Below are 20,957 nucleotides of genomic sequence, written 5' to 3'. Positions count from 1 at the left end.
TTGCTACACAGGCAAATTTTTGGCCAATTCTATCGATCATTTAATGCTGAAGAAATGCTAAATGCAAGGTAGATCACCTCAAAGCCATATTCAAGATGAGTTACCACAATATTTCAACCCATCAAAGACCAGTTGTTCGACTGGATAAGCCTCTGCCATATTGGAGTAAGTACTCTGTGACTTCAACATGATTTCAACGTATCAACATGAGTAGGCCTTTTGAACTCCTTTTTTAAAATTTTCGGCCTTTATCTGTCAAAACGACAAATCAAGTCCAAAACTTAAAAAAAAATAATAAAAGAACTGTAATGTCCCAGTCAGTCTACAGTAGTAGATACAATGCAAGTTCATTTAGGGTAGATTATAGTCTTACACCTGTCCCACATATCGAATGAATGCTGCCAAAATACATATCCTCTATATTATGTATATCATGTGCAGATGGACATATTGATACACACTATTCTAGTCAGATGCATGCCAAATGAGGTTACAGTTTGTCAAATGTGCAGTAATTAATTGACATAATGCTGGCAATTCTTAGGTCTTGTGTTGTGAATAAAATATCTGTGAGCATACAATAAAATTGAACTACTATAAATATTGAATGCAGTTGTTTGCATTTCTGTCAAACCTTTCTGCTGCCATTCCACTTACTGTATGTGAGTTTCCGCTCGGTATTTCCATCTCTCTTTTCTTTACTGACCTGTTTAAAAGTCAGTCGGGCACCGGCTAAATTGCCTTGGTTTTTTACTCGACTGATTCAAAAACAAACTTCCAACTTCCTACTATAAACCAACTACAACACAAACTTGGGAAAGACCCACATAACATATTCCAGTAGAGGGCAGGAACCACCTGGTATGGTCCAAAGACAATTTCCTACTGTAGCATCTCATTCCAGCACCCAAACAAACCATTATTTTCTTTATTAGGAAAAAAACACTTGCCATACTTTTCTTAAGTAGATCATTTAAATATATATATAAAAAAGAATAAACAAAACAATGCCATAAGTTTATCAACACAATATACTCCTCCTGCATTAGATTACATTCGTCAATTGAGCTGGTTGTTCCCTCAAAATGACAGGCTCACTTAAACAAATACAAAGAAGAGTAATTACTTCATCGCTAAAGAATACCAAAGGGAAGGGCGGGGCAAAACATAAAAGTGGGTTATTACTTCAAATTACTTCCTCCTTTGTTGATCAAAACAAAATTAGGAACAAGCTACATGGCTCCTAATCTCAAGTTATTATAATGACTACAGTTTTACCCTGTGGCTCTGAAGCAAGCATGCACATATTCATGCATCCAAAAATTCCTCAGGCCAATTTTCTGAAACTGCACAGAGAAAATTGCTCCGCAAAAACAGATTACCAGCTGGAACACCATGCAATTCTTTTGGCATTAGACTGTTTGTCGGCTAATATTAAGCAGTGTCCAAATTAATTGACTGCAGCTCGAAATTACACACAACTCAATGGGTTATGGCTGTTGCCAGTATCACAGACTGGTGTGTGCTTCCAAGCCACAGTGCAGCAATACAAACATGACCCAGGTTATCAACAAATGCAAAATGATGATCAGGAACTATGAAAAGGAAACTTTCCCAGGGAATCAAGTTGAACACAGAGCATGTGAAAAGAAAAGTGAGACTTACTTTCCCAAAACTACTCATCATCTGTGCATGACATGGAGGCCATGGAAGTTTAACTCATAACAAGAGTTGCAGTTTCACTGTACGTGTATAGCAGCTGTGAAAGTGAAGTGTATATCAGGCCACGTTTAATATTCACGATTTGTGGTTTTTCTGCTTGCCATCCCGAGAAACAACATCTTGTTTCCGTTTTGGTGATATGATGTAAACTGGATTCAAGAAGAATGATAATTTTAGATTTATAAGAAAAACCCACAAATCCAAACCTGTCAAAACATGTGATACTAAGAAGACTTTGTCTCTGAGAGTAGTGACTCACTACTCTCAGAGTAGTACTCGAGTACGAGTACTACAACACTACCAGTGAGTACTTATAATTATTATCCCAACAGTAATTAACACATTTCAAATTACCAACCTTCAAAATAATGAAAGATCATAGCTCAATTCATCAAAGCCCCTTAATTCTTTTTTCCAGTTCCATCTCCTTCTCCTTTAAAGATTATTTTTGTGTCACTTTCTTATTAATGTTTGCTTCCTACATATGGCAATCATAAATGTGTACATTTCGGAATGAGCACTGATCATTTCACTATGGAAACTGTCACACCACATAAACTGCAGAAGTCATTTTCCCTGACTTTTATACATTCAATCAATACGCATGTTTACCAGTTGAACTGGGTATTACAAATCTGCATGAATACAAAAAATATGCATTCTTAGATATATATATTTTTTTCCAATATCACTTAGGTGCCAAGTGCATAGTTTAATCTTTGATGTACAAAAATACTGTTACAAATCAAGGTGAAAACACTTGCATAAATCTATCCATAGACACTAAAATAGCACTGCATGACTGGCACACATAAATATATTTATATATAGACACGCATTTCTAATATAAGGAACTCTTATGTTACAGCTTTTGGCACGCACACACCTTCAAAACATATCTTTGGCTTTAAAAAAATACTTTTACGATTGTTTCTAGGAAAGCATATAACTTTTTCTTATTATTTACCCAGAAAAAGACTAAAATGTCTTTGTGGTAGGGCAGGAAATGGTGACTAGCCAAAGGGGCACTGGTTTGAATGGAGGTTGATGGTGAAGTGTAAAGGTTTTCCAGGTAGATTCGGACTACTGTCAATTTAAAATGGCTCCTTATCAAATATGGCTGAACCCGTTTTAGAAAAAACTGTATTTGAAGTATTCATACAAATATTTGCTTTGATTTTGAAGTGTTTCTTTTTATTAAACAAATATGGCTTTTAAGTGACAAAGTGATAATTCTTAGACTGCTTTAAGTTACTTTGAAAACATTCTCAAAGGAATGTAGTTACTTGTGCCAAATATTTATAATTCGTGTAAATAAAAGTGCTCAGAGTTAAGAGGAATGCTGTTATGTGATGGTCTTGTGATGTCTTGTGACATAATTTAAGAGGTTTTGACTACAACACTGCATGTTACCAGCCCAACGTGTCATGTAATGTGCATAGTCTGGGACTGACTCGGCTGGTATGTGCCCAGCATGTTAACATTTGCTAGGTGGTACTCACTGCTAGGTAGCTGTAAGGACTTGAGCTTCAAATGATGTTTGTGTGCCTTTCGTGCCAATTTGTGAATAGTGAAATGGCACTGAGTATTCAAAATCATGCAATAATGGACAACAGTTTACCACATTGCCTGGAAAGTTCACAGCTATGATTTGTTAACACATGATTAAGTCAATGTGGCAGACACAACTCTAGTGTAACTTATAGAGAGTGTAGGCTTTCCTGCCAACTTGCAAATATATATTGGTATTTAGTTCAGTACGCCCTTTACTACACTGGGACGACTTCAGCATAAATATGTCATATTTCAACAGCTAATTCATATAATTTCACAATTAACAGAAAAACTGTAGATCTAGGAATACCTCTTTAGATACCACAGCTGTGTTTTTTAGCTTTTTAAAAGACATCCTGCGCCCGTTGGGAACAGTAAAACAGATCTTTTTTAAAGTCAATTCAACATTTTAAGAAGTTCACATGGGGTCATTTCAAGATTTCAATGTTTTCCCTTATCTTGCAATCAAAGTAGTTTTGGATGCTGGGATTCTGGACGAAAAAGAGTGCTTAATGTTTATCCTCTATTTGTTCTCAAAGCAATCCCAGCGGGGGGAAGTACACACCCTTCCCAATAACCAAAAAGGCTTTAAAAGTTTCTGTAAAAATTTCCCCAAGTGAACCATACCAATGTCTGAAACGTTAGCATGCGTGGGGTAAGATCACATCCTCTGATCTGACAATTTCCCAGGATTTTGAAGTTCCCAAAACTTCTAACCTTGAACTGAGACTCTTTATACCCTATAAAGTCCGGTGGAAACACTCACTGAGTGCGGTTATCAAGACGGCGTGTCTGTCAATTTTCTTCAGGCAAGCCTCACTGACGAAGGATGACGAATCCTGAGACTCTCGCCATTTATTTCTTTGGGCCGCCTTTGGAGACATTCCTTGTGGCTTGTCCAAGTGACACTTGCTTAGCGTTGGCACCAAACTGGAGCGTGCTCAGTGTCTCACTGATGTTGCTGACGTCAGGGCTCACATTGACAAAAAGACATGCCTATTCGGTATTAAAAAAATGGAAAAAAATAAAAATCTTGTTTACAATTTAGAAAAAAGGATGAGATTGGTCCATCACAACAAAGATCAGCCTACTCTTAGCACAAGGCCTGAAGTTAACTCACACCAGATTACAAAAAGGTTTATATATCAATATATACACAGAAAATGATTGAAACGAAGATTATTTCTGTTTCAAATGTGACAGAAACTATAAGTGATAAGATGCAGAATGCAGTACACTGCTAAATCTAGGGCCACAACTACCTGTATGAATCACATTTTGTGAACAGTCTCATTGAAGATGTCAGAATGTGTGGCATGTTGAAATATAAGGTACGGCACACCGCGATGCTGCGTGTTGAACTGGGACCAAGTAAGTACCTGGGGAGGCACACTTCACTTATCAGTGTAAGCTCGTGGGTTGAGGTCAATTGAAAAAAAGACATCGGTGGTAAAAATACCTTGGCATCTCCGCCCAATGCTTGCTGCAGGAGGTGGGTCAGTTTAGAGTTTCGATAGGGGACGTGCAGAGCACTTGTTCGTAGTCCGTGGAAGACCTGTGCAAAAGAGAACCATTTATATACCACGATTAGCCACAAGAGACCTTATGCCTTTGGCCTAATTATGCAGACTAGTGGTGCCCTGAAAGCATGAACAGACAACAGTGATATGCAATGCAATATTCTGCATTTACGCACAAGGATAGAAATCAGTCTGATACGCAAATTACTGACAATCCACAAGAACGAGGGCGCCCAACAGGACGGATCGAAGGCACCACAACACGACCAAGAAAAGGTCTATAATGACAGTCAACTCCTGACCTCAGGAGATCTTTGACTATGCAAAACCTGAAGTCTCCGTGATGTATCTTGGAAACATTGCCCAGGTTTCTAAACAGCAGTATGCTGCTCTATGATACAGTTTGTCCACTGTCCGTGTGAACAGTCCCGCAAGAAACCACTGTGCTCCATACTTTTTATTACATGGATTGCATTAGCATTTGTCTGTGCAAATGGGTCTTGTAGCACGTATATTACGAGTGTTGACATACACTGAGATGTGAGCCATGATGGTGTAAGGCAGCAATTAACAAATAAAAATATCTCCAAAATGCCAAAAAAAAAAAAAAAAATCTATTTTGAAATTTGAAAGAGCGTCAACCAAGTATACCTGGCCGAGTGAGGTGAGAGATTTGTTGATCGCCGCCGCTTCCACCAGAGTCTGTCCTGTGGCCCCAGTCTTGGCAATGCGCTCCGACCCAGCCAGGTCGACCAGCATGAGGGAGCCATAGCTGGTCGCCTTAGAGACCTTGTCCACACCCTCCACATTCAGGATCAGAAGCAGGTGGGACCGAGAGCTGTGATTGGGCGAGAGGACAAATATGGACAATGTGAACATGAACTGACATCATCATACCAACCACCAATGCATGCAAGGTTTGTAAAGCTGCTTAACACGGAGAGGTTTAGTATGAAAACTTGCTGCAAACAGAACATTTAGAACACATCGTAGCAAAGAATATTGCTCACCAAAGAATGTCTCTAAGCATAGAAATTTGTTAAGCACAGAAAATGTTTAACTCCAAAGTTTCTAAGCATAGAAATTTCACTAGACATACAGTTAACGTTTCTAAGCTGTCATAGGAACAAAAAACATTCATTTAGCACCAGAATCCCTTGATGGAGTGCAGTATAGGTGAACCCGTCAGCATTTGGACCAGCTGACCAGATTTAGCATCGCTGATGATGCTAAGCTAAACTCTGCCTAGCATCATCAGTGAGAAGGAAACACATGCAACGACTTTGTAGATTACTAATCCTGTTTTTTCTCAAGCAACCATTTTCTGCACATAGCCATTTTTGGAGCTAAGTAGCTCTGTAAAACTAAACTTTCCAGCTGTGCATGGACAAAGAGAAGTCGTTTTTGACGAACCTAGTGGAATTCATCTTGGTTGCGGCCACTGAACGGTTGGCATCACCCATCTCCATGATCCGCGTGATGTCGCCTTCCTCGCACACCTCGATCTCCGTCAGGTCCTGGACCAACAGCCGCTTGCCCTGCATCTTGATGTCCAGCTTCTTCTTGTCGCTGTTCTCACACAGGAGGTCCTGCAAGGCCTCGTTGTACACCTCCAGCATAGACACCTGGTCAATGGTCAAAGGTCATGAAGCAATTTACGAACTGAAACTGCACACTATGCTGATTAGGAAAGAAAGGCCATTTGATCTCAGTGCAGCAGAAATTAACTTCTCTGGCAATTACCAACTTCCTGCGCTGTGGCCTTTCTATTCCATCTCCAAAAAGTGAATATTCACCCTATCTGACTCCAACTATGGACTCAATCACATTGTGAATGAAATTCTTTCAATCCCAAAAATCACATTTCCACTTGCAGGATTCCTTGTTTCAAACTTTTCCAACCTAACAAAGCAATTTCTACTCTAAACCATCTGGTCCCTAGGTTCCACTAAGTAGCAGAATGGAATCTAATTCCTTTGGAAATAAAAGCAAAGTGAGAAAATAACAGGCATGGTTCTAGCTTTTTCAAAGACATCTTGAAGACTGAAACTCAATGTTGAAACCCCAGCACAGCTGACACATAACAACTGAGATCTGGTCTCTGGACGTCTCTAGTCACCTTCAGTGTGTAGGACACCTGCTCTCTCTCCGTGCAGACCCTCAGGAGTTCCCGGATGGAACGCACATTGACCCCTGGGTCATCCTTCGTCCCCATCATGGTGTAGGTCTTGCCCGAGCCCGTCTGGCCGTAGGCCATGATGCAAATGTTGTAGCCGTCCACGCAAGAGGTGATGATGGGCAGGGATAAGTCAAAGACCTTTGGGCAAAGAGACAAGAGGACACTTAGAACTTTGTGAGAACAAGAACCAATGGCATGGCTTGGCCCTATCATTAACCTACAAACAAAATGTCATTAAAAATGGAGTTTGGCTAAATTCCTGCAAAATGTCTATAATACGGCCTTCTTCAAAAATGCTGATGGCCATATCTACTTTGCTTTACCCAGCCCGTACAGATTACCTTCATAACTTGAGATTAACTACCAACAATTTCGAAAGACAAGAGACATTTCTTCTCAAATACTACACAAAGGTTAATTTTAATGATAACATGAACTTTGAAATTAAAAAATACCAAGCAGGCAAGTTTTTTAATGTGCACCTGTAAAAAATTGCCAAGTTTAGTACATTTAATAAAAAATAATTGACAATGACAACAGATAGATTTGCTCTGAATGTCCAAATAATTTCATATGAAAGTATACAACTTTCAAGTGATACATTTTGAGCACATATCCAGTGAATGCCCGAGAGCAAACAAAATGAGCTTCCAAAGTGTGTGAACTTCTAAAGCTTAATTTCCACATACCTCTGTTTGTTTGGAGGCTGGGGTGAAGACTTTATCAAAGGTGTAGGTCATCTTCTTGCCGGCTGGGTTGGTTGCGCAGATTTCCTGATCGTCGGGAAACCCCAGGCAACATTCAGTACGAGAGTCGTAACGCACCCGGCAGAACACTCGGATGTTCCCACGGAGCTCTTGTAGCTACAAAACCCACATGGTGACAGAACAAATAGTTAACCAAAGTGTTTAAGTGCAAATTTTGATAAAAGTGCAGAGATGGGTGCTTAAAAATGTCTTGCTTAACACACTGAGCTGATTATTTCCTCTCAGTGTTAAATAAAACTGATTTTTGACCAATTTCAATGAATTTCTGTTTTTTTAAGATGAGCTATTTGGGCTTTTTTCCCCAAAGTATTAGAAAATTGAATCCCCTACTTCATAAAAACAAAAGGCTTTAACCATGAGGTCAAATGTCATCAGGTACACTCTGTGTAATCATGTTGAAACCATTCCTTGAACAGGAAGGAACTGAACCAGGGTCACACCGAGTTACAAGTCAAGGGGTGAGACCCACCTGGTTATAGAGCAGCTTTCTCTGCAGACACTCTTTCTTGTAGAGCACCTTCAGGTCTTCCAGCTCCTGGGATGTGCTGGAGTCCATGTTCTTCATCTTGGACAGGCCTGCCACGGCCGCTTTGACCAGGTCCTTCAAATCTGCAAATATAGGATCTGGTGAATTACATTTTGCACAAGCTCGATAGGATTCCAGCAAGTTTCATGGATCTGTTTTCTGTAAGCAATGCCAACTATTTCAACAGCTACTGAAATTCTACCACAGTGCTGCATTATAATGGCAAATTCCACGGGCTTATAGTACCAAACAAGTAAAACTAAATTAATGGTTATCTAAATAAAGTGTGGTAAAACCTGCTATTGGATTAAACGTAGTTGATAAATAGATTTTTAAGATTAACCAGATAAATCTGGTTCAAAGACTAGCCAGAGTTTGCATGTTTGCTTTCCGGAGAATGTCTACAGTTGGAAAGATGCGCGCAATCCCTGTCTTTTTAATATGGTAAAATCTCAGAGTAATGTTACCTTTTTTTGGTATGATTTTTCGAACAACGAAAAATGTTTCAATAAGTGCAATTTATCGGACATGGCTAAGAGATTAAGAGGGGGTACGGCCATGTTTCCAAGTGGTAAACTTACCCTCGAAGCCCTGTGTTACCACCTTCTTCAGAGTCAGCTTGGACTTGTCCAGTTCCTTGGCTGCTTTATTCACACTGATCAGAAGGTCTGTGTCAATGGTAGGACCCTGGGGCTCTACCACTATTGCCGGCTGCGGGGGAGACACGGCATGCTTAGGGGAATCATCGAAGGTGGAATCGGGATCTGTATCTGGTTCTGCTGTTTCAATGTCCTTTGAGAGCAGGAGAGCGAAAAATTCTTGGTTGATAATATTCAAATTTTCTTCTCATGCGACTCATGACCAGAGGGTCTGGGGTTCTAACCCAGCTGCTGGCCATGAGTTGTGGCCTTGGACAAGCTACTTTACCCCTGCTTGCCTCTCTTCACCCAGGAGCACCAATGGGTACCAGAGTGGCTGAGGACCAGCCTAAAATAGACTAGCATCCCATCCAGGGAGAGTACAAATATTCTCAGTAATTTTTATACAAGGGAAACAGGAGATAACCACCAGCCAAAGAGCCACATTGGTTTAAATTAGAAATTGCCGACAAACTAGTCTTCAGATGTTTTTCTGGCATACGGAAGAGGAACAAAATTCCAACAACATACATAGTCAAGCAACTAGGCTTGATTCAAGGATACCAGTCAGGTTACTGTGCAGAGTCTGAAAGTAAGAAGGCCAGAGGAGCCTAAATATACCTTGTTAAGGTCTAAAATTAGCCCATATGAAAAATGCCTAAAGTCAGGTTTTTGTCTGAAATCCGGCATACTTGTTTAGTCGCAGAGCAAGATGAGTGCCTTGGTCACACATGCTTATTTCGATATCTGGTAGAAATAAATCCAACAGGATTTGACGGTTTAGGTGGTAAGGCTGCATGAAGCATGCTTAAGAGGTAATGTAGCATGAACAAGCCTTTTGTCCAAAGTTTACCGGGGTTGGAGCCCTGCGTCTGGCTGTGACCGGCCTGCCTGTCCGTGGTCTCTCCTGCTGCATGGCTGCCAGTCTCAGGCTGGCTGTCTTAGCCTCAACCTCCAGCGTAGAGCACTGTTCACGAAGCTGTTCTAGCTGTGACAAACAGTATACCAAAATCATTGAGTGAAAAATAGACTACTGGAAGGCTAGGCTAGGACTCATGCGCTAGCCTCCACATACAGGACAATTGTGAAATCCTGCTGCTTCTTAAAAAAACAACAATATAAAGAGAATGGATCCAGAATACAATTTAGACATATGGTGAGACTGAAGACTGCTAACGTAGTCTCCACCTCCAGGCTGGAAAATAACCAATCTTTGTGCTGTAGAAGCCATGAACTACAATCATATCATCAGTGAGTCCCAATCCTTCAACATCTAAACTCCAAACCCTGCCATCTGTTTCAAGCTTGACGGAAGCTCTTTGTCCAATTTTCAGCTCATGCCCTTTCCAGCTCCAACACTGAGATAAAACCTTTGGTTTTTCTAGGCAAGTGAGCTTACCTCAGCTTTCATTTTGTCCACCTCCGATTGCAGCTTTTTATTGTGGTGCCAGATATCCTTGTGAGATTTTTGCTGTCAATAAACAAACAGAACATATTTTTAAAATTTCAGTTTATACAGAGTTTTTTCCAGGGCAGTTCTCATTTTACCATCTGTTGCCATTTTGTTTCCAAATTCCCTGGTTGTTGTGAATGACGTTGCACTGCATCAATCAGAAAACGGCAAAAGACGTAAGTTGCAAAATTCATTGTTTTCTGCATAAAAACACATGTAGCATGCCTACCGGGTTGCATGGCCATGGGCATCCTAGGAACCAAAATGGCTTCTAATCTGAAGATGTCACAACTCTCTCAATGTACAGCTCTGGCCCCGCACTGCTAACAGTTCCCTAAACGGTTGCTTCGGACAGCCTGTACAACACTCACCAATTTGGTATACTTGTCCTGCAGCACCGATATCTTCTCGTCCTTCTCTTTAAGAAGCTTGGCATTGACGCCGGTCAGTCGCTCAGGACTGTCCATCACCCCAGTGTCCCCGATGGCAAAGTATGTTGATATGGCATCGTCCGGGTCGTAGTTGCTCTGTCGCAGGGCAGCGATGATGTCATACTTATCTTTCCACATGGGCACGGCTTCCTTGAATTCAGAACGAAATGGTCCATCAAAATTTTTAAACACTGCTCTGAAAACTTTAAATTTCACTGAATTTTCCTTTGAGTTCCTTTGGGTTCCGAATGCTGTGATGGATTATTTGTTAACAAAGAAAAGGCAAGACAGTTCATTCAAAGATCGGATATACGCACTTCCCTGATTTGTTTGAGAACCTTCCCAGTATTTTTTCAATTGAGGTCTGTGTTATGGGCTCCCTCCTAAGACTTAATATCTCTCAAAGCAACACACACCAATAAACCACATACTCATACAAGCACCAGGAGAAACAGTCACGAACAGTCGTTGTACTATTTTTGTAACGTCCCTCCTCAACCAAAACCCTCTGTCCAAAAATTTACCTTCCCCGTAACAAACCATTTTCAGTGACTGCTACCTTGTTGACACTTTCATGATACAATGCCACTTTTGAAAGTTTTAGGTAATGCCCTTCCTCGTACCAAACAGCCAAAAGAAAAAAAAAGATTCTTTACCTGTGTTTGTCTAATGAGCGGCTTAATGAAGTCACTGTGTTGTTCCCACGACACTGGCATCTTCACCCACATGCCTGAATCCTCGTCAAAGTAACAGTGGATATTACGCTTCTCCTGCCCAAACAAAAATACAATGTCGTTGTAGTTCAGTCCATCATAAGTCCCTGCAAGTCCAGCACAAGTTCACCATTAGCCATCCAGTCTAAAGCTACATGTAAAGGCTGGTTTGAACATCAGCGTGAACGTGAAAGTGCGAGGTCAGATCAAGCATTCGCGCTGTGAATTCGCATTTTCACTCGAGCAAAATTTCACTGCAATTCTTTCGTCACGTCAAATCTGTTTCACATTCGCCCGAAGTATGAACCGGCCTTTAGTCGTAAGCTAAACAAATAAACTGTGCAAGAAGCCTTCCTTGGTCGCTGTTAAATTCATCCCGTAACTTGTGAATGGTCTTGTGACAAGACTCGACTACAACACTGAAGAAAAACTGGAGGAGCTATCAACAAGATATAACTACAGGATTAATGCGCAGGAAAAAGGACGCAATTCATGCTCAGACCACTGATATTATCTGTGTCTGTATTTCTAAAGTCTGATACTCAAAACAAATTTTAAAAACTACAGGTTTCCGATCATTATGTTCTTCTTAATGTTCACAAGCATCTATTGGGCAAGTGAACTCACAAGGTTTTAAACAGGGATAGTTTGACCTTGTCCAGATTTCCCCACCTATTCAGCTTAGGGTATAACTGTAACTCAGGAAAGCGTGACTGGGGAGAAAAACACTGATGGTGCTACTTGAGGGAAAATTTATGTGCTGCACATGTTACAGGTCTCATCGATTCAAATCTAAACACTCAGCAAAACCTTGTACGGCAGAGAAGTTGAGAGGGTTAAAGAGGGCTACCTCAAATATATAGGTCAGCAGCCGTCCCCTCGTTGGATGCCTGAGGGTACCGGCCCTGTCGTCACTGTTACCACCTCCCAACCCTGGGGAAACATCAATGTCGTTGACATCATGGATTCTGGAGGTTGTTGGAGGAGCATAGTTGTTGCTGTTGCTGCTCGAGGTCGCTGGGCTATGGTCCTGAATGGGTTCCCCATCCACTGTGAAGTGGCCCTGGCCAACCCAGGCGCTAGGAAAGGTTTGCCATTCCTGCAACACATCAAGAGATGGGGTCAAAGGTGAGCCTGTGGTGAAGACTGAGGAATAAACTGAGAACAAGTTTCAAAGTTGTGCTGAGAAGCTTCACACAGGCATACGTGTATCCTTATCCATTGGAACTGATGATTAATGGAATCATCATTGAAAGGAATTCAATATTTTTGTGAAACCTGCCACAACAAAACAGGAATCACTGTTTTCAAGGATGGATTTGTGCCAGGGAGATGTTAATTAATTTTGGATTTTTCTGGCCAATCTGATTCGAACCAGCCAGCCGATATTGGCAAGTTTGGTGGTTGAGTGGTTAGGACGTCTGCACTAGCAAGAAGGAGGTAATAGATTTGAGTCCCACCTGAGTACACTTGTGGTTTTTTCACAAGCCTTCGGAGGCAAACACTGAGTATACAGTGTTACAATATACATTGGGCAGGGCCCCCCCAAAAATCCAAACAAAAACAGGAATCAAATCATTGAAGAGAAGAAAATCAACTTTGTAACAAGTTAAACAGTTGAGAATTAATGCAGAGAGCATACACGTACGCGTATCCTTCACACTGGATTCTGCATTACATGTTTACCCCTACATAACATACATGTACATGTACTGTACTTTTTATACCAGCAACAAAGCTGTTCATCTGACTCAAAAACCCTCCAGTTGCTTGCTGAACTCTTCTGACCTGATATGGACCCGTGGAGCAACCGATGCCCCATCTACGATGAATGCCCCAGTAAAATGTTCTTTTTAGGTGCATGTATCAGTATTTACATGAAGTGTTTAGTAGTGGTTATTTACTTGATGCTCTGACAGCGGATCAAAATGTCTGCGACACTTACATGTACTTGTACCTTCCAGCTAACTCCTTTGGTTTCCTTACCGACAAGTTTCATTTCCACCTTCTTGTTTTCAAGTGTTTTATTTTTCACAGTTCCTAGCTTGCTTTCCGTACCTGTGTGTCCCAGTTGTCTAGATAGTGACGTTTTCCGGACTGCTTGATGCAGGTATACGATCGGCCGTTATTATGGTGGAATGTCTCAAACACAATGTCATCCTCTCCCTACAGAGAGTTAAAAAAAAAAACAGAACAGGATTAATATGCATGTCAATTACTACACCAACTTAAGCATTCACCGACCCACTATTCAAAAAAAATGAAAACATTTACCGTCCAAAAACTCAAAAATTTGGACAGGTATATGGTATTAAAGCACGTTGTGAATAATCCCAGTGAAGATACATGTATCACTTCAAAATGGAGTCCAACTCTCAATAGCAGAGAAAGACGCACATGTACCTTAAATCAGGATAGTAAATAAGTATATGTCCATAATTACATGTATGAGTAAGTTTCTGCAGTTTTTTTCCCGCCTGCTTTACTGTGTGTCTTGTTATTATTTATCTTATCATTATTTCAATTTTAAGAGATGAAGGGTATCACTCTCAGATGCATAAAAATGTCCCTTTCCAACTTTCTTAATTAAAAAAAAATATGCAGTTCATTAAAATTCACTACAGAATTATAAATGCGGATCTGTCTCTGAACAAATTTTATTCTTGAGGGCAATGACAGCCAAATGATTTTATCAGATATCATTTCAGCTAAAAATAGCACTCTGGAATTGTATCCATTGTCACCTGGGCATTGACTGTGCTTCTAGAAGGACAGATGCATTTCAATTACCATAGGGGCATATGTACATGTATATGTGATGATGTGCACAATAAAAATACAGTAAATATACACATGTAGCTTGTAAATTTATGGCCTTTAAAATTTGAACACAGAGAGATTGTAAGTAGAGTTCAGATTGTTTCAATCAAACAGGGTACTGGAACAAAAGTAATGGTTTCTTGGGATGTTTTTGCCCACTGGTGTTGCTTTTGTTTTCCTTTTAAATTCTCTGTACCTAAGATACATGCATAGATGTACATGTATGTAATCTTCATAAAGAGACACTCCCTCCGCCCGAGGTTCTGCTTCCTGCATGTATTACATGGCATCTGAACACAAGGTACTGTAGGAACATATAGGTAAGAAATCTGTCTCTTGTGCACATTGATTCATCCTGCAGCTATTAAATTGTCCACTGGTTAAAAAGTAGTGACAGGAAGACAAATTCAATTCTTTCTTTCATTTCTTTCAACTGAAATGAAAACACTTGAAGGGTACAATAAAGGAACATGATTAAGTCTGCTGAACCTTTTTATACCACAAATAACAAGGACATGCTTTTTTCTTTATTTATTACCAATTTCACATTTGCCCAAAGTGCTTCCCTCCAATTAGTCTAAGGCTTGCTTCATCAACATAGGGTTCATGGGAAACAGGAACTTTTTTATCTGGTCTAAGACGTAAGAACATTGTACTTGTAATCTTGATGAGGTGACAATATCAAATGAACAGTATAAAAACTAGGTTTTGTATCCTCTACATATTAGCTACAAGCTTTCTTTTCTCGTTAATTCTTATTTCTACTATTTACATGAATGAACAACATGAAACAATAAACCAATCTAAACTTTATTCTGGGGTGTTGCTTCATATCAGGTAGGATTTTTTACATGTGTTTTTCCCATCAGTGTCAGATCTTTGAAAGCATAAGAGTAAATGATAATTTTCCTCATGAAATAAATACATAAAAAGATATTTCAATTTATATTCTAAGTTTCCCCTTGCTTTTAAATACATGTAATATCATGCAGCGGCAAAACAAAATCATCTAAAAAATCAATTCCAAAGGTTTTAACATCATTTCATGTACCACACTACCATGGAAACATGTTTTTTCCCAATCTATCTTCTTTTTTTTTCAGTTCTCCACTGATGAAAAACTGACAATGGAAGGTCATTAAAGATGATTGCCTGCTGTGCATTGATGGTAAAACAAGATGTACATGTACAAGGTATATGTACATGTACAGGTGTATGTGATTAAGTGTATTGATGTACACATACATGTAGGCCTGTGGCAAAATTCAGGCAATCAAGAGCCTTCCTAATTTATATGCAGATCCTCTTGACGTCAACTGCGAGTTGACTCTATTTGGAGCCAACGAAACTTTGAAGATGGGAAAAACAGGAAAACAATCACCCTGCTCTGCTTGACAGGGGGCTAAATCTCTTTTTAAAACTTTTTTTTTTTAAACATTTTCTTTTTTTCTCCAATTCTACACAAATTTCTACTGACAATTCCCATCCATAACCATAAAAATGAAGAAAATTCTAGCAAAATCCTCAAGTTCCTCAACCTCTTTTTAAAACAGTCAAACTCAGCAAAATAAAAAGTTACCGTATGCAGCAATTCCTCTGATCAGCAAGCGATCCTTTGCTTTTGAAAAGCCCTGAATATTTAAAACCATTTCTCCATCAAACTCTAATTTCAGGGCTACGATTTCTTAATTATTGAGAAGCTCTGTAAAAATTTTAGTGCTACGTTACATGGTTACAGTATCTGTCAAGTCCAGTTCATGAGAATTTTTTTTCTACATGTACACGTACCTTTCATACACAATGGAGCTGGAAAATTCCCTAGAAAACAAAACAAAACAGAGACACCCCCTCCCAAAAAATATTTAGTACATGTATTTGGTCCTACAATATCTACATCAAGTTCACTGGAAGTGTTCATGGCCGTCATGATCAACTTCAATACACTGACATTTATTCAAACCTTTTCTTTTTAAAATATTATTCAAACGTTTATCTCTGCTTGCAATCCCGATTTAATGTACAGTTATATATAATTTATTTTCATCATTTATCGCAAAACTAGCAAACTTTTATACATTCAAAATTCATTCGAGATGAAAAACAGCAGTTTTTAAAATTCTTTCCAAGAACCATTACTTTGTCTATACAGGTACATGTGCATGGATGTTCATCTTTCATGGGAAAAAATACACAGGGTCATACATGTATTCAGCACTGAGCACACATGTACAATGTACAATGCATAATGCCCCATCTAATATGAAAACGACCAAAGGGTGCAATGGCATTTGAAAAAATGTACCTTTGTAGGCAAGCTTGAGCAAAATGAACATATTAAGCATGCATTTAATGTCCAAATGGCAAGCAAGGAACACATGTGTTTACTCCCACAGCATCCTCTACAAACTGGAACCCAAGGGCCGGTATTGACTGGCAGGGTATTGTGGAAACCTCAGGACTTATTATGGAAACCAGCATAGCTAGAAATCAATACTGCAAGGCTGTTCAATGAAGAATCATGTACATATACCACACCACACTGGGGCTATTGTGCCGCAACGAAGTACATGTACCAGGTACACATGTACATGTACATATGTGTAATGTACACATGTTTGCATGCTTGTGAGACATTTGAAAACAAAAGAAGAAATCTGCAGAGGAAGAAAATTCCCTCTATGAGGGAAAAAGTGGGAGAGGGTAGGGCAAGTGCAATACTGAATAGGGCCTCAGGTTGGTTGGTTTATGGTTATCAAAGAATCATAATGAAGCACAGTTATATTTGTTTCCTTCAGTCCATCCCCCAAGTTTTGCCTTTTTTTCTGGTTGTGTGAATATTTGCTGACATTTTTTTAGCACTGTATTTTTAAATGAAATCTCCAAAATTTCCCTCCTCCAAAATTCCCAATTTTTCTCAAATCTCAGAAGTTCAAAAAAAAGGGGTTCTAAAATTAACTACTGAAGCTAAAAACAGTTTTCTGGGTACAAAAATAGATTGATTATTTTCAATGACTGTAAAATTGTTCATACCATAGAAATGTTCACTGATTTATACAGTTGAATACAGCATTTAAACAAACGAATAATTTGGGGAAATGACAACTTCCGAATTGAGACAATTCCAGTCATATTCCAATGACTAACATTTCTGGGGGTATTTAAGCTACACTATACGCACAAGTAAGGAAATCACATTGAAAAGAACAGAGCATTGTTAAGCTTTTTACCAACCTCACAAGTGCTTTGAAAAAATGTCTTCCCTAGTGTAAAGGTTAGATGACTTGGAACTTTTCTCAAAAATGATTCAAGAGGTCTTAAGTGGTTGAATTGAAATATATTCAGCTCTCTATTTCAATGCATGATGTGCCGGGGGGAGGGATCAGAACCACTTTTTAGGGGTTGGGGGACAAACTTGTTTGGCAAAGGCTGAAAAAAAAAATGGAAATTTTTTTTCAAGTCACCTTTTACAGCCTTCCTAAGTGATGAGGCGACCGGTTCATTGAGGTTTTACGCGCTGAGGGGAAGGAAAATGAAAAAGACCAACAAAAACCCTGCCTTTCTTTCATTAACACCCCAAAAGTTTTGGCTTCTTACTTGTGTCTCTCATCTTCTGGTAATCTGGGCTCATTTTCAAACAACTGTTGGACAGAAAATGTTGCTTATCAAATGCATATTCTCAATCAGCTGAGAAAGGGACAAGAAATATACAAATTCTGTCATGAGGCCTCAGTTCAAGGCTACAGCATGAATTTGACAATCTCTCCTCACAACATGAAGACTTACCAGTTCTTGCATCTGGAGTGCCATGGATAGGAACTCATCTGGATCCTGGTTTGGCTGAGGGGTGAGCTGAGGGGGTGCCTGGGCCTGTTGGTAGTGGGACTGCAAGGTGTTAGCTACTCGCTGCTGGGTATTGACCACATGTCCCGCATGCTGCCACTGGTCCTGTGGAAGTCCGCTGTAACCTCCATAGGCGCCATAATTTCCACCCCCGTACATGGCTTGAGGGGGGAATCCCCCTCCACCATGTGTGTTCCCGTAGTTAGCCTGTGGGGCCAGACCACCTGCGTAGCCATTTGACGACTGTCCCTGAGCTGGGTGGCGGGCCGCGTTGGGGTCCTCAAATTGGACCTCCTCAAACTGCCGTCGGCCCCGGCTGGTGCCGCGGCTCGACGGCTCGGGCATTCTGGCTGATGATGTCTTCGATGATGCTGGAGATGGTGTGTTCGACTTGGAGCTACTCGAACCACTTCCCATCCTCAGCAAATGAGGTTAACGAGATAACAAACTACCAGCGTACCAGCATCATTGCTGGAGGCTGATAGGCAAATCCTTCTTTGAATGTGACTGTTCTGGCAGTGAAGGACTACATTGCTCTATGGTTCAGTCCAATTGGATATTCATTCACAGCTGTTGAAGAGCAGGAACTGTCAAGCTTCAGATCTCACTGGCATGAACTCCTTTAAGAAATAAAGGGTGCAAAATTATCAGGAGAGAGTTAAATACACGGACATCACTTGAGATCCTGTGTACAAACCATGTGAGACTGGTCACCCCAGCCATGTGCACAAACAGGAAGTCTTGCTTGTGGCGTGGATTGACACCACATAGTAATGGATTTGACGATAAAATTGGACTAATGAGAGAAATGATATCAGTTCGTTAAATTTTCCTCAAAGTTTCTCCTGTAGTCATCTATGGATCCCCCGTAGGCTACATTGTCTTCCATCACAATCCTTTCATATGAGCCACTTGAGGCCTACTTTTGTGAATCCGTTTCCACACTAACTTGACTTTTAAAGACAGAAATAAAATTTGCATGTTACTCTCCATTATAGCAATTATATTTTCTCATGTGTAGCCTACATGCATTATGACATTATGTGTACACATGTAATTGCAGTTGACAAATATCAAATTCCCAATGCGGTAACTTCCATATTCAAGCCTATGGACATCACCAATGGAGCTAAGACAGTGATAACATGTCCTTAAAAGTCAACTGCTGAGCAAGGAAACTACTGCAAAGCATTTAGACCTAAGAAACTTAGAAAACACTAGGCCTAACTGTCAGAATTTTTCAGGCCAGTCCAGTAGTGCACAGGGTGTCAACTGTCAAGTCCGTATGACGTTATGCACGGAGGAATTAGGATGGGAATTCCTCCATGCCATAGACAGGTGTACGGAACTATCATACCATGGAACAAGGACAGATACAAACTCTATTGATGTTATATTACATATCATGGCACGTTGATTCGTGAATATTAAAGACCACTGACAATAATAAAAAAAATATAAAGTGACATGACTGATCATGGAGGAACATAGGCCTACATGTACATTTTATTCCTCTATCATCTATGAAACTGTTTCCTTTTAATAGTAAGGCCTATACAGTATACTTACTGATTTTACACAACTAAAGGTGTTCAGTGAGTGGAAACATGCCCACACTGATACGTTTCACCTGCTATGACCAGGAAGGAGCACTCACTTAGTAAGTTGGCCGCCTTCTGTCTGGCGGGCAGGCAAGTCGACAGCGTCAGTAGCTAAGTGACCACCAAAAGGTGGCGCTATTTAAGTTAAGTGGGGCTAGCTCGCAGCAGGCGTTTTTAGCCAGTCACCTCGCGCCCGCACCGCCGTGACCCCCTGGTTCCCCCTGTAGTAGTTGAGTTGAAAAATTGTTTCATAAAATCTGCAGGATGTGATATCGAAATATTTTGTAATCTTCAAAAATTGTTTACTTTATTTAGCATTCTCATATTCTACAGCACTGAGTAAACACCGGCGGTAGAAGCGAGGTCTACATTTGCAGTACCCCCCCTTTCGACTGGGGGCACCCCCACTTTAAAAAGGTCTATAATGGGGCAAGGCATTGGTCTGTTATTTGTAAGTTTAATGGCTGATATCTGATGGGCTCTCAACCGACCCATACCCCCTTAGCCTAGCGGCCGCCGTCACGGTTGCAGGTGGGCCAAAAATTTATGAACGAATTGCACCGAAAACCTATCCCAAATACATAATATTTCATGTTATGTGTAATGTGCTTTCAGTTGACTTTCATGAAATTACATGTATTGTCTTCAGATTGTGTAATATCGGCGCTTTAATGTATTTCTTCTGTTTCTTTAAGCATTCATATAGTATTAGGCTACCTTGAGCACCCGATATTGGAAGTCCAGCTTTTCAAATTACACATGTACTTTTGAAATTTTCGAAAGTTTCCCTCTTTTTTATTTAAATTTCCCAAAATTTTCAGCAATATAAATTTCCAGTTTCTGTATATTGCATGCATCGCCCAATTAAGAGTCTCCTGGAATTTTGTAACAATGACTTTTTGTCCTCATTATCATCTCATCAGTATTTTCAACATCAATGAAACCATTATGAAACAGATTACCAATTTCTGTAGCACCGCCTTTTAGGTATAAAAAAGGGAGAAACCTTTTTACAATCAAAACCTCATTGACTCAGTGGTGAAAAGTTTGTTCACAAGTTTGCTGCAAATTGAGTGGGCGAGTCATCAATGACGCACAGCTAGCGCTACACACGCCATTCACTGTACGTCGTCATCACAACCTCACTGGTATTGCGAAATTGTCAATTTTCATTTACCATATACCTGAAAAAT

The 20,957-nt window shown here is 40.0% G+C and overlaps 1 protein-coding gene across 1 annotated transcript; it reads right to left on the bottom strand.

The window, feature by feature from the left end:
- Positions 1–16: 16 nt before the first annotated feature.
- Positions 17–19,862, bottom strand: LOC110983675 (uncharacterized). Its single transcript, XM_022243114.2, has 16 exons — positions 19,733–19,862; positions 18,107–18,783; positions 13,562–13,669; positions 12,354–12,602; positions 11,447–11,560; positions 10,731–10,940; positions 10,306–10,377; positions 9,760–9,894; positions 8,850–9,060; positions 8,212–8,351; positions 7,665–7,838; positions 6,916–7,113; positions 6,210–6,421; positions 5,448–5,634; positions 4,736–4,831; positions 17–4,272 (listed from the first exon to the last, which is right to left on the bottom strand). The coding sequence occupies exons 2-16, from the start codon at positions 18,578–18,580 to the stop codon at positions 4,132–4,134; spliced, it is 2,721 nt and encodes a 906-aa protein (XP_022098806.2). The 5' UTR covers positions 18,581–18,783; positions 19,733–19,862; the 3' UTR covers positions 17–4,131.
- Between the last annotated feature and the right edge of the window lie 1,095 nt (positions 19,863–20,957).

This window comes from Acanthaster planci, linkage group LG04, assembly GCF_054643075.1.
Source record: "Acanthaster planci isolate LZ-2023a linkage group LG04, COTS_SCS, whole genome shotgun sequence".
NCBI classification, from domain to species: domain Eukaryota; kingdom Metazoa; phylum Echinodermata; class Asteroidea; order Valvatida; family Acanthasteridae; genus Acanthaster; species Acanthaster planci.
The sequence above is the reverse complement of the archived record's forward strand: the minus strand, read 5'-3'. Positions and strand labels throughout refer to the sequence as shown.

Excerpts from the sequence above, each read along its gene's own strand:
- LOC110983675 (XM_022243114.2), bottom strand. The coding sequence starts at position 18,580 with ATGGGAAGTGGTTCGAGTAGCTCCAAGTCGAACACACCATCTCCAGCA. Across the intron at positions 10,378-10,730 it reads AGGACAAGTATACCAAATTG|CAAAAATCTCACAAGGATAT; the intron begins GTGAGTGTTGTA and ends GTTTATTGACAG. Across the intron at positions 7,114-7,664 it reads CAGCCTCCAAACAAACAGAG|GTCTTTGACTTATCCCTGCC; the intron begins GTATGTGGAAAT and ends CTTTGCCCAAAG.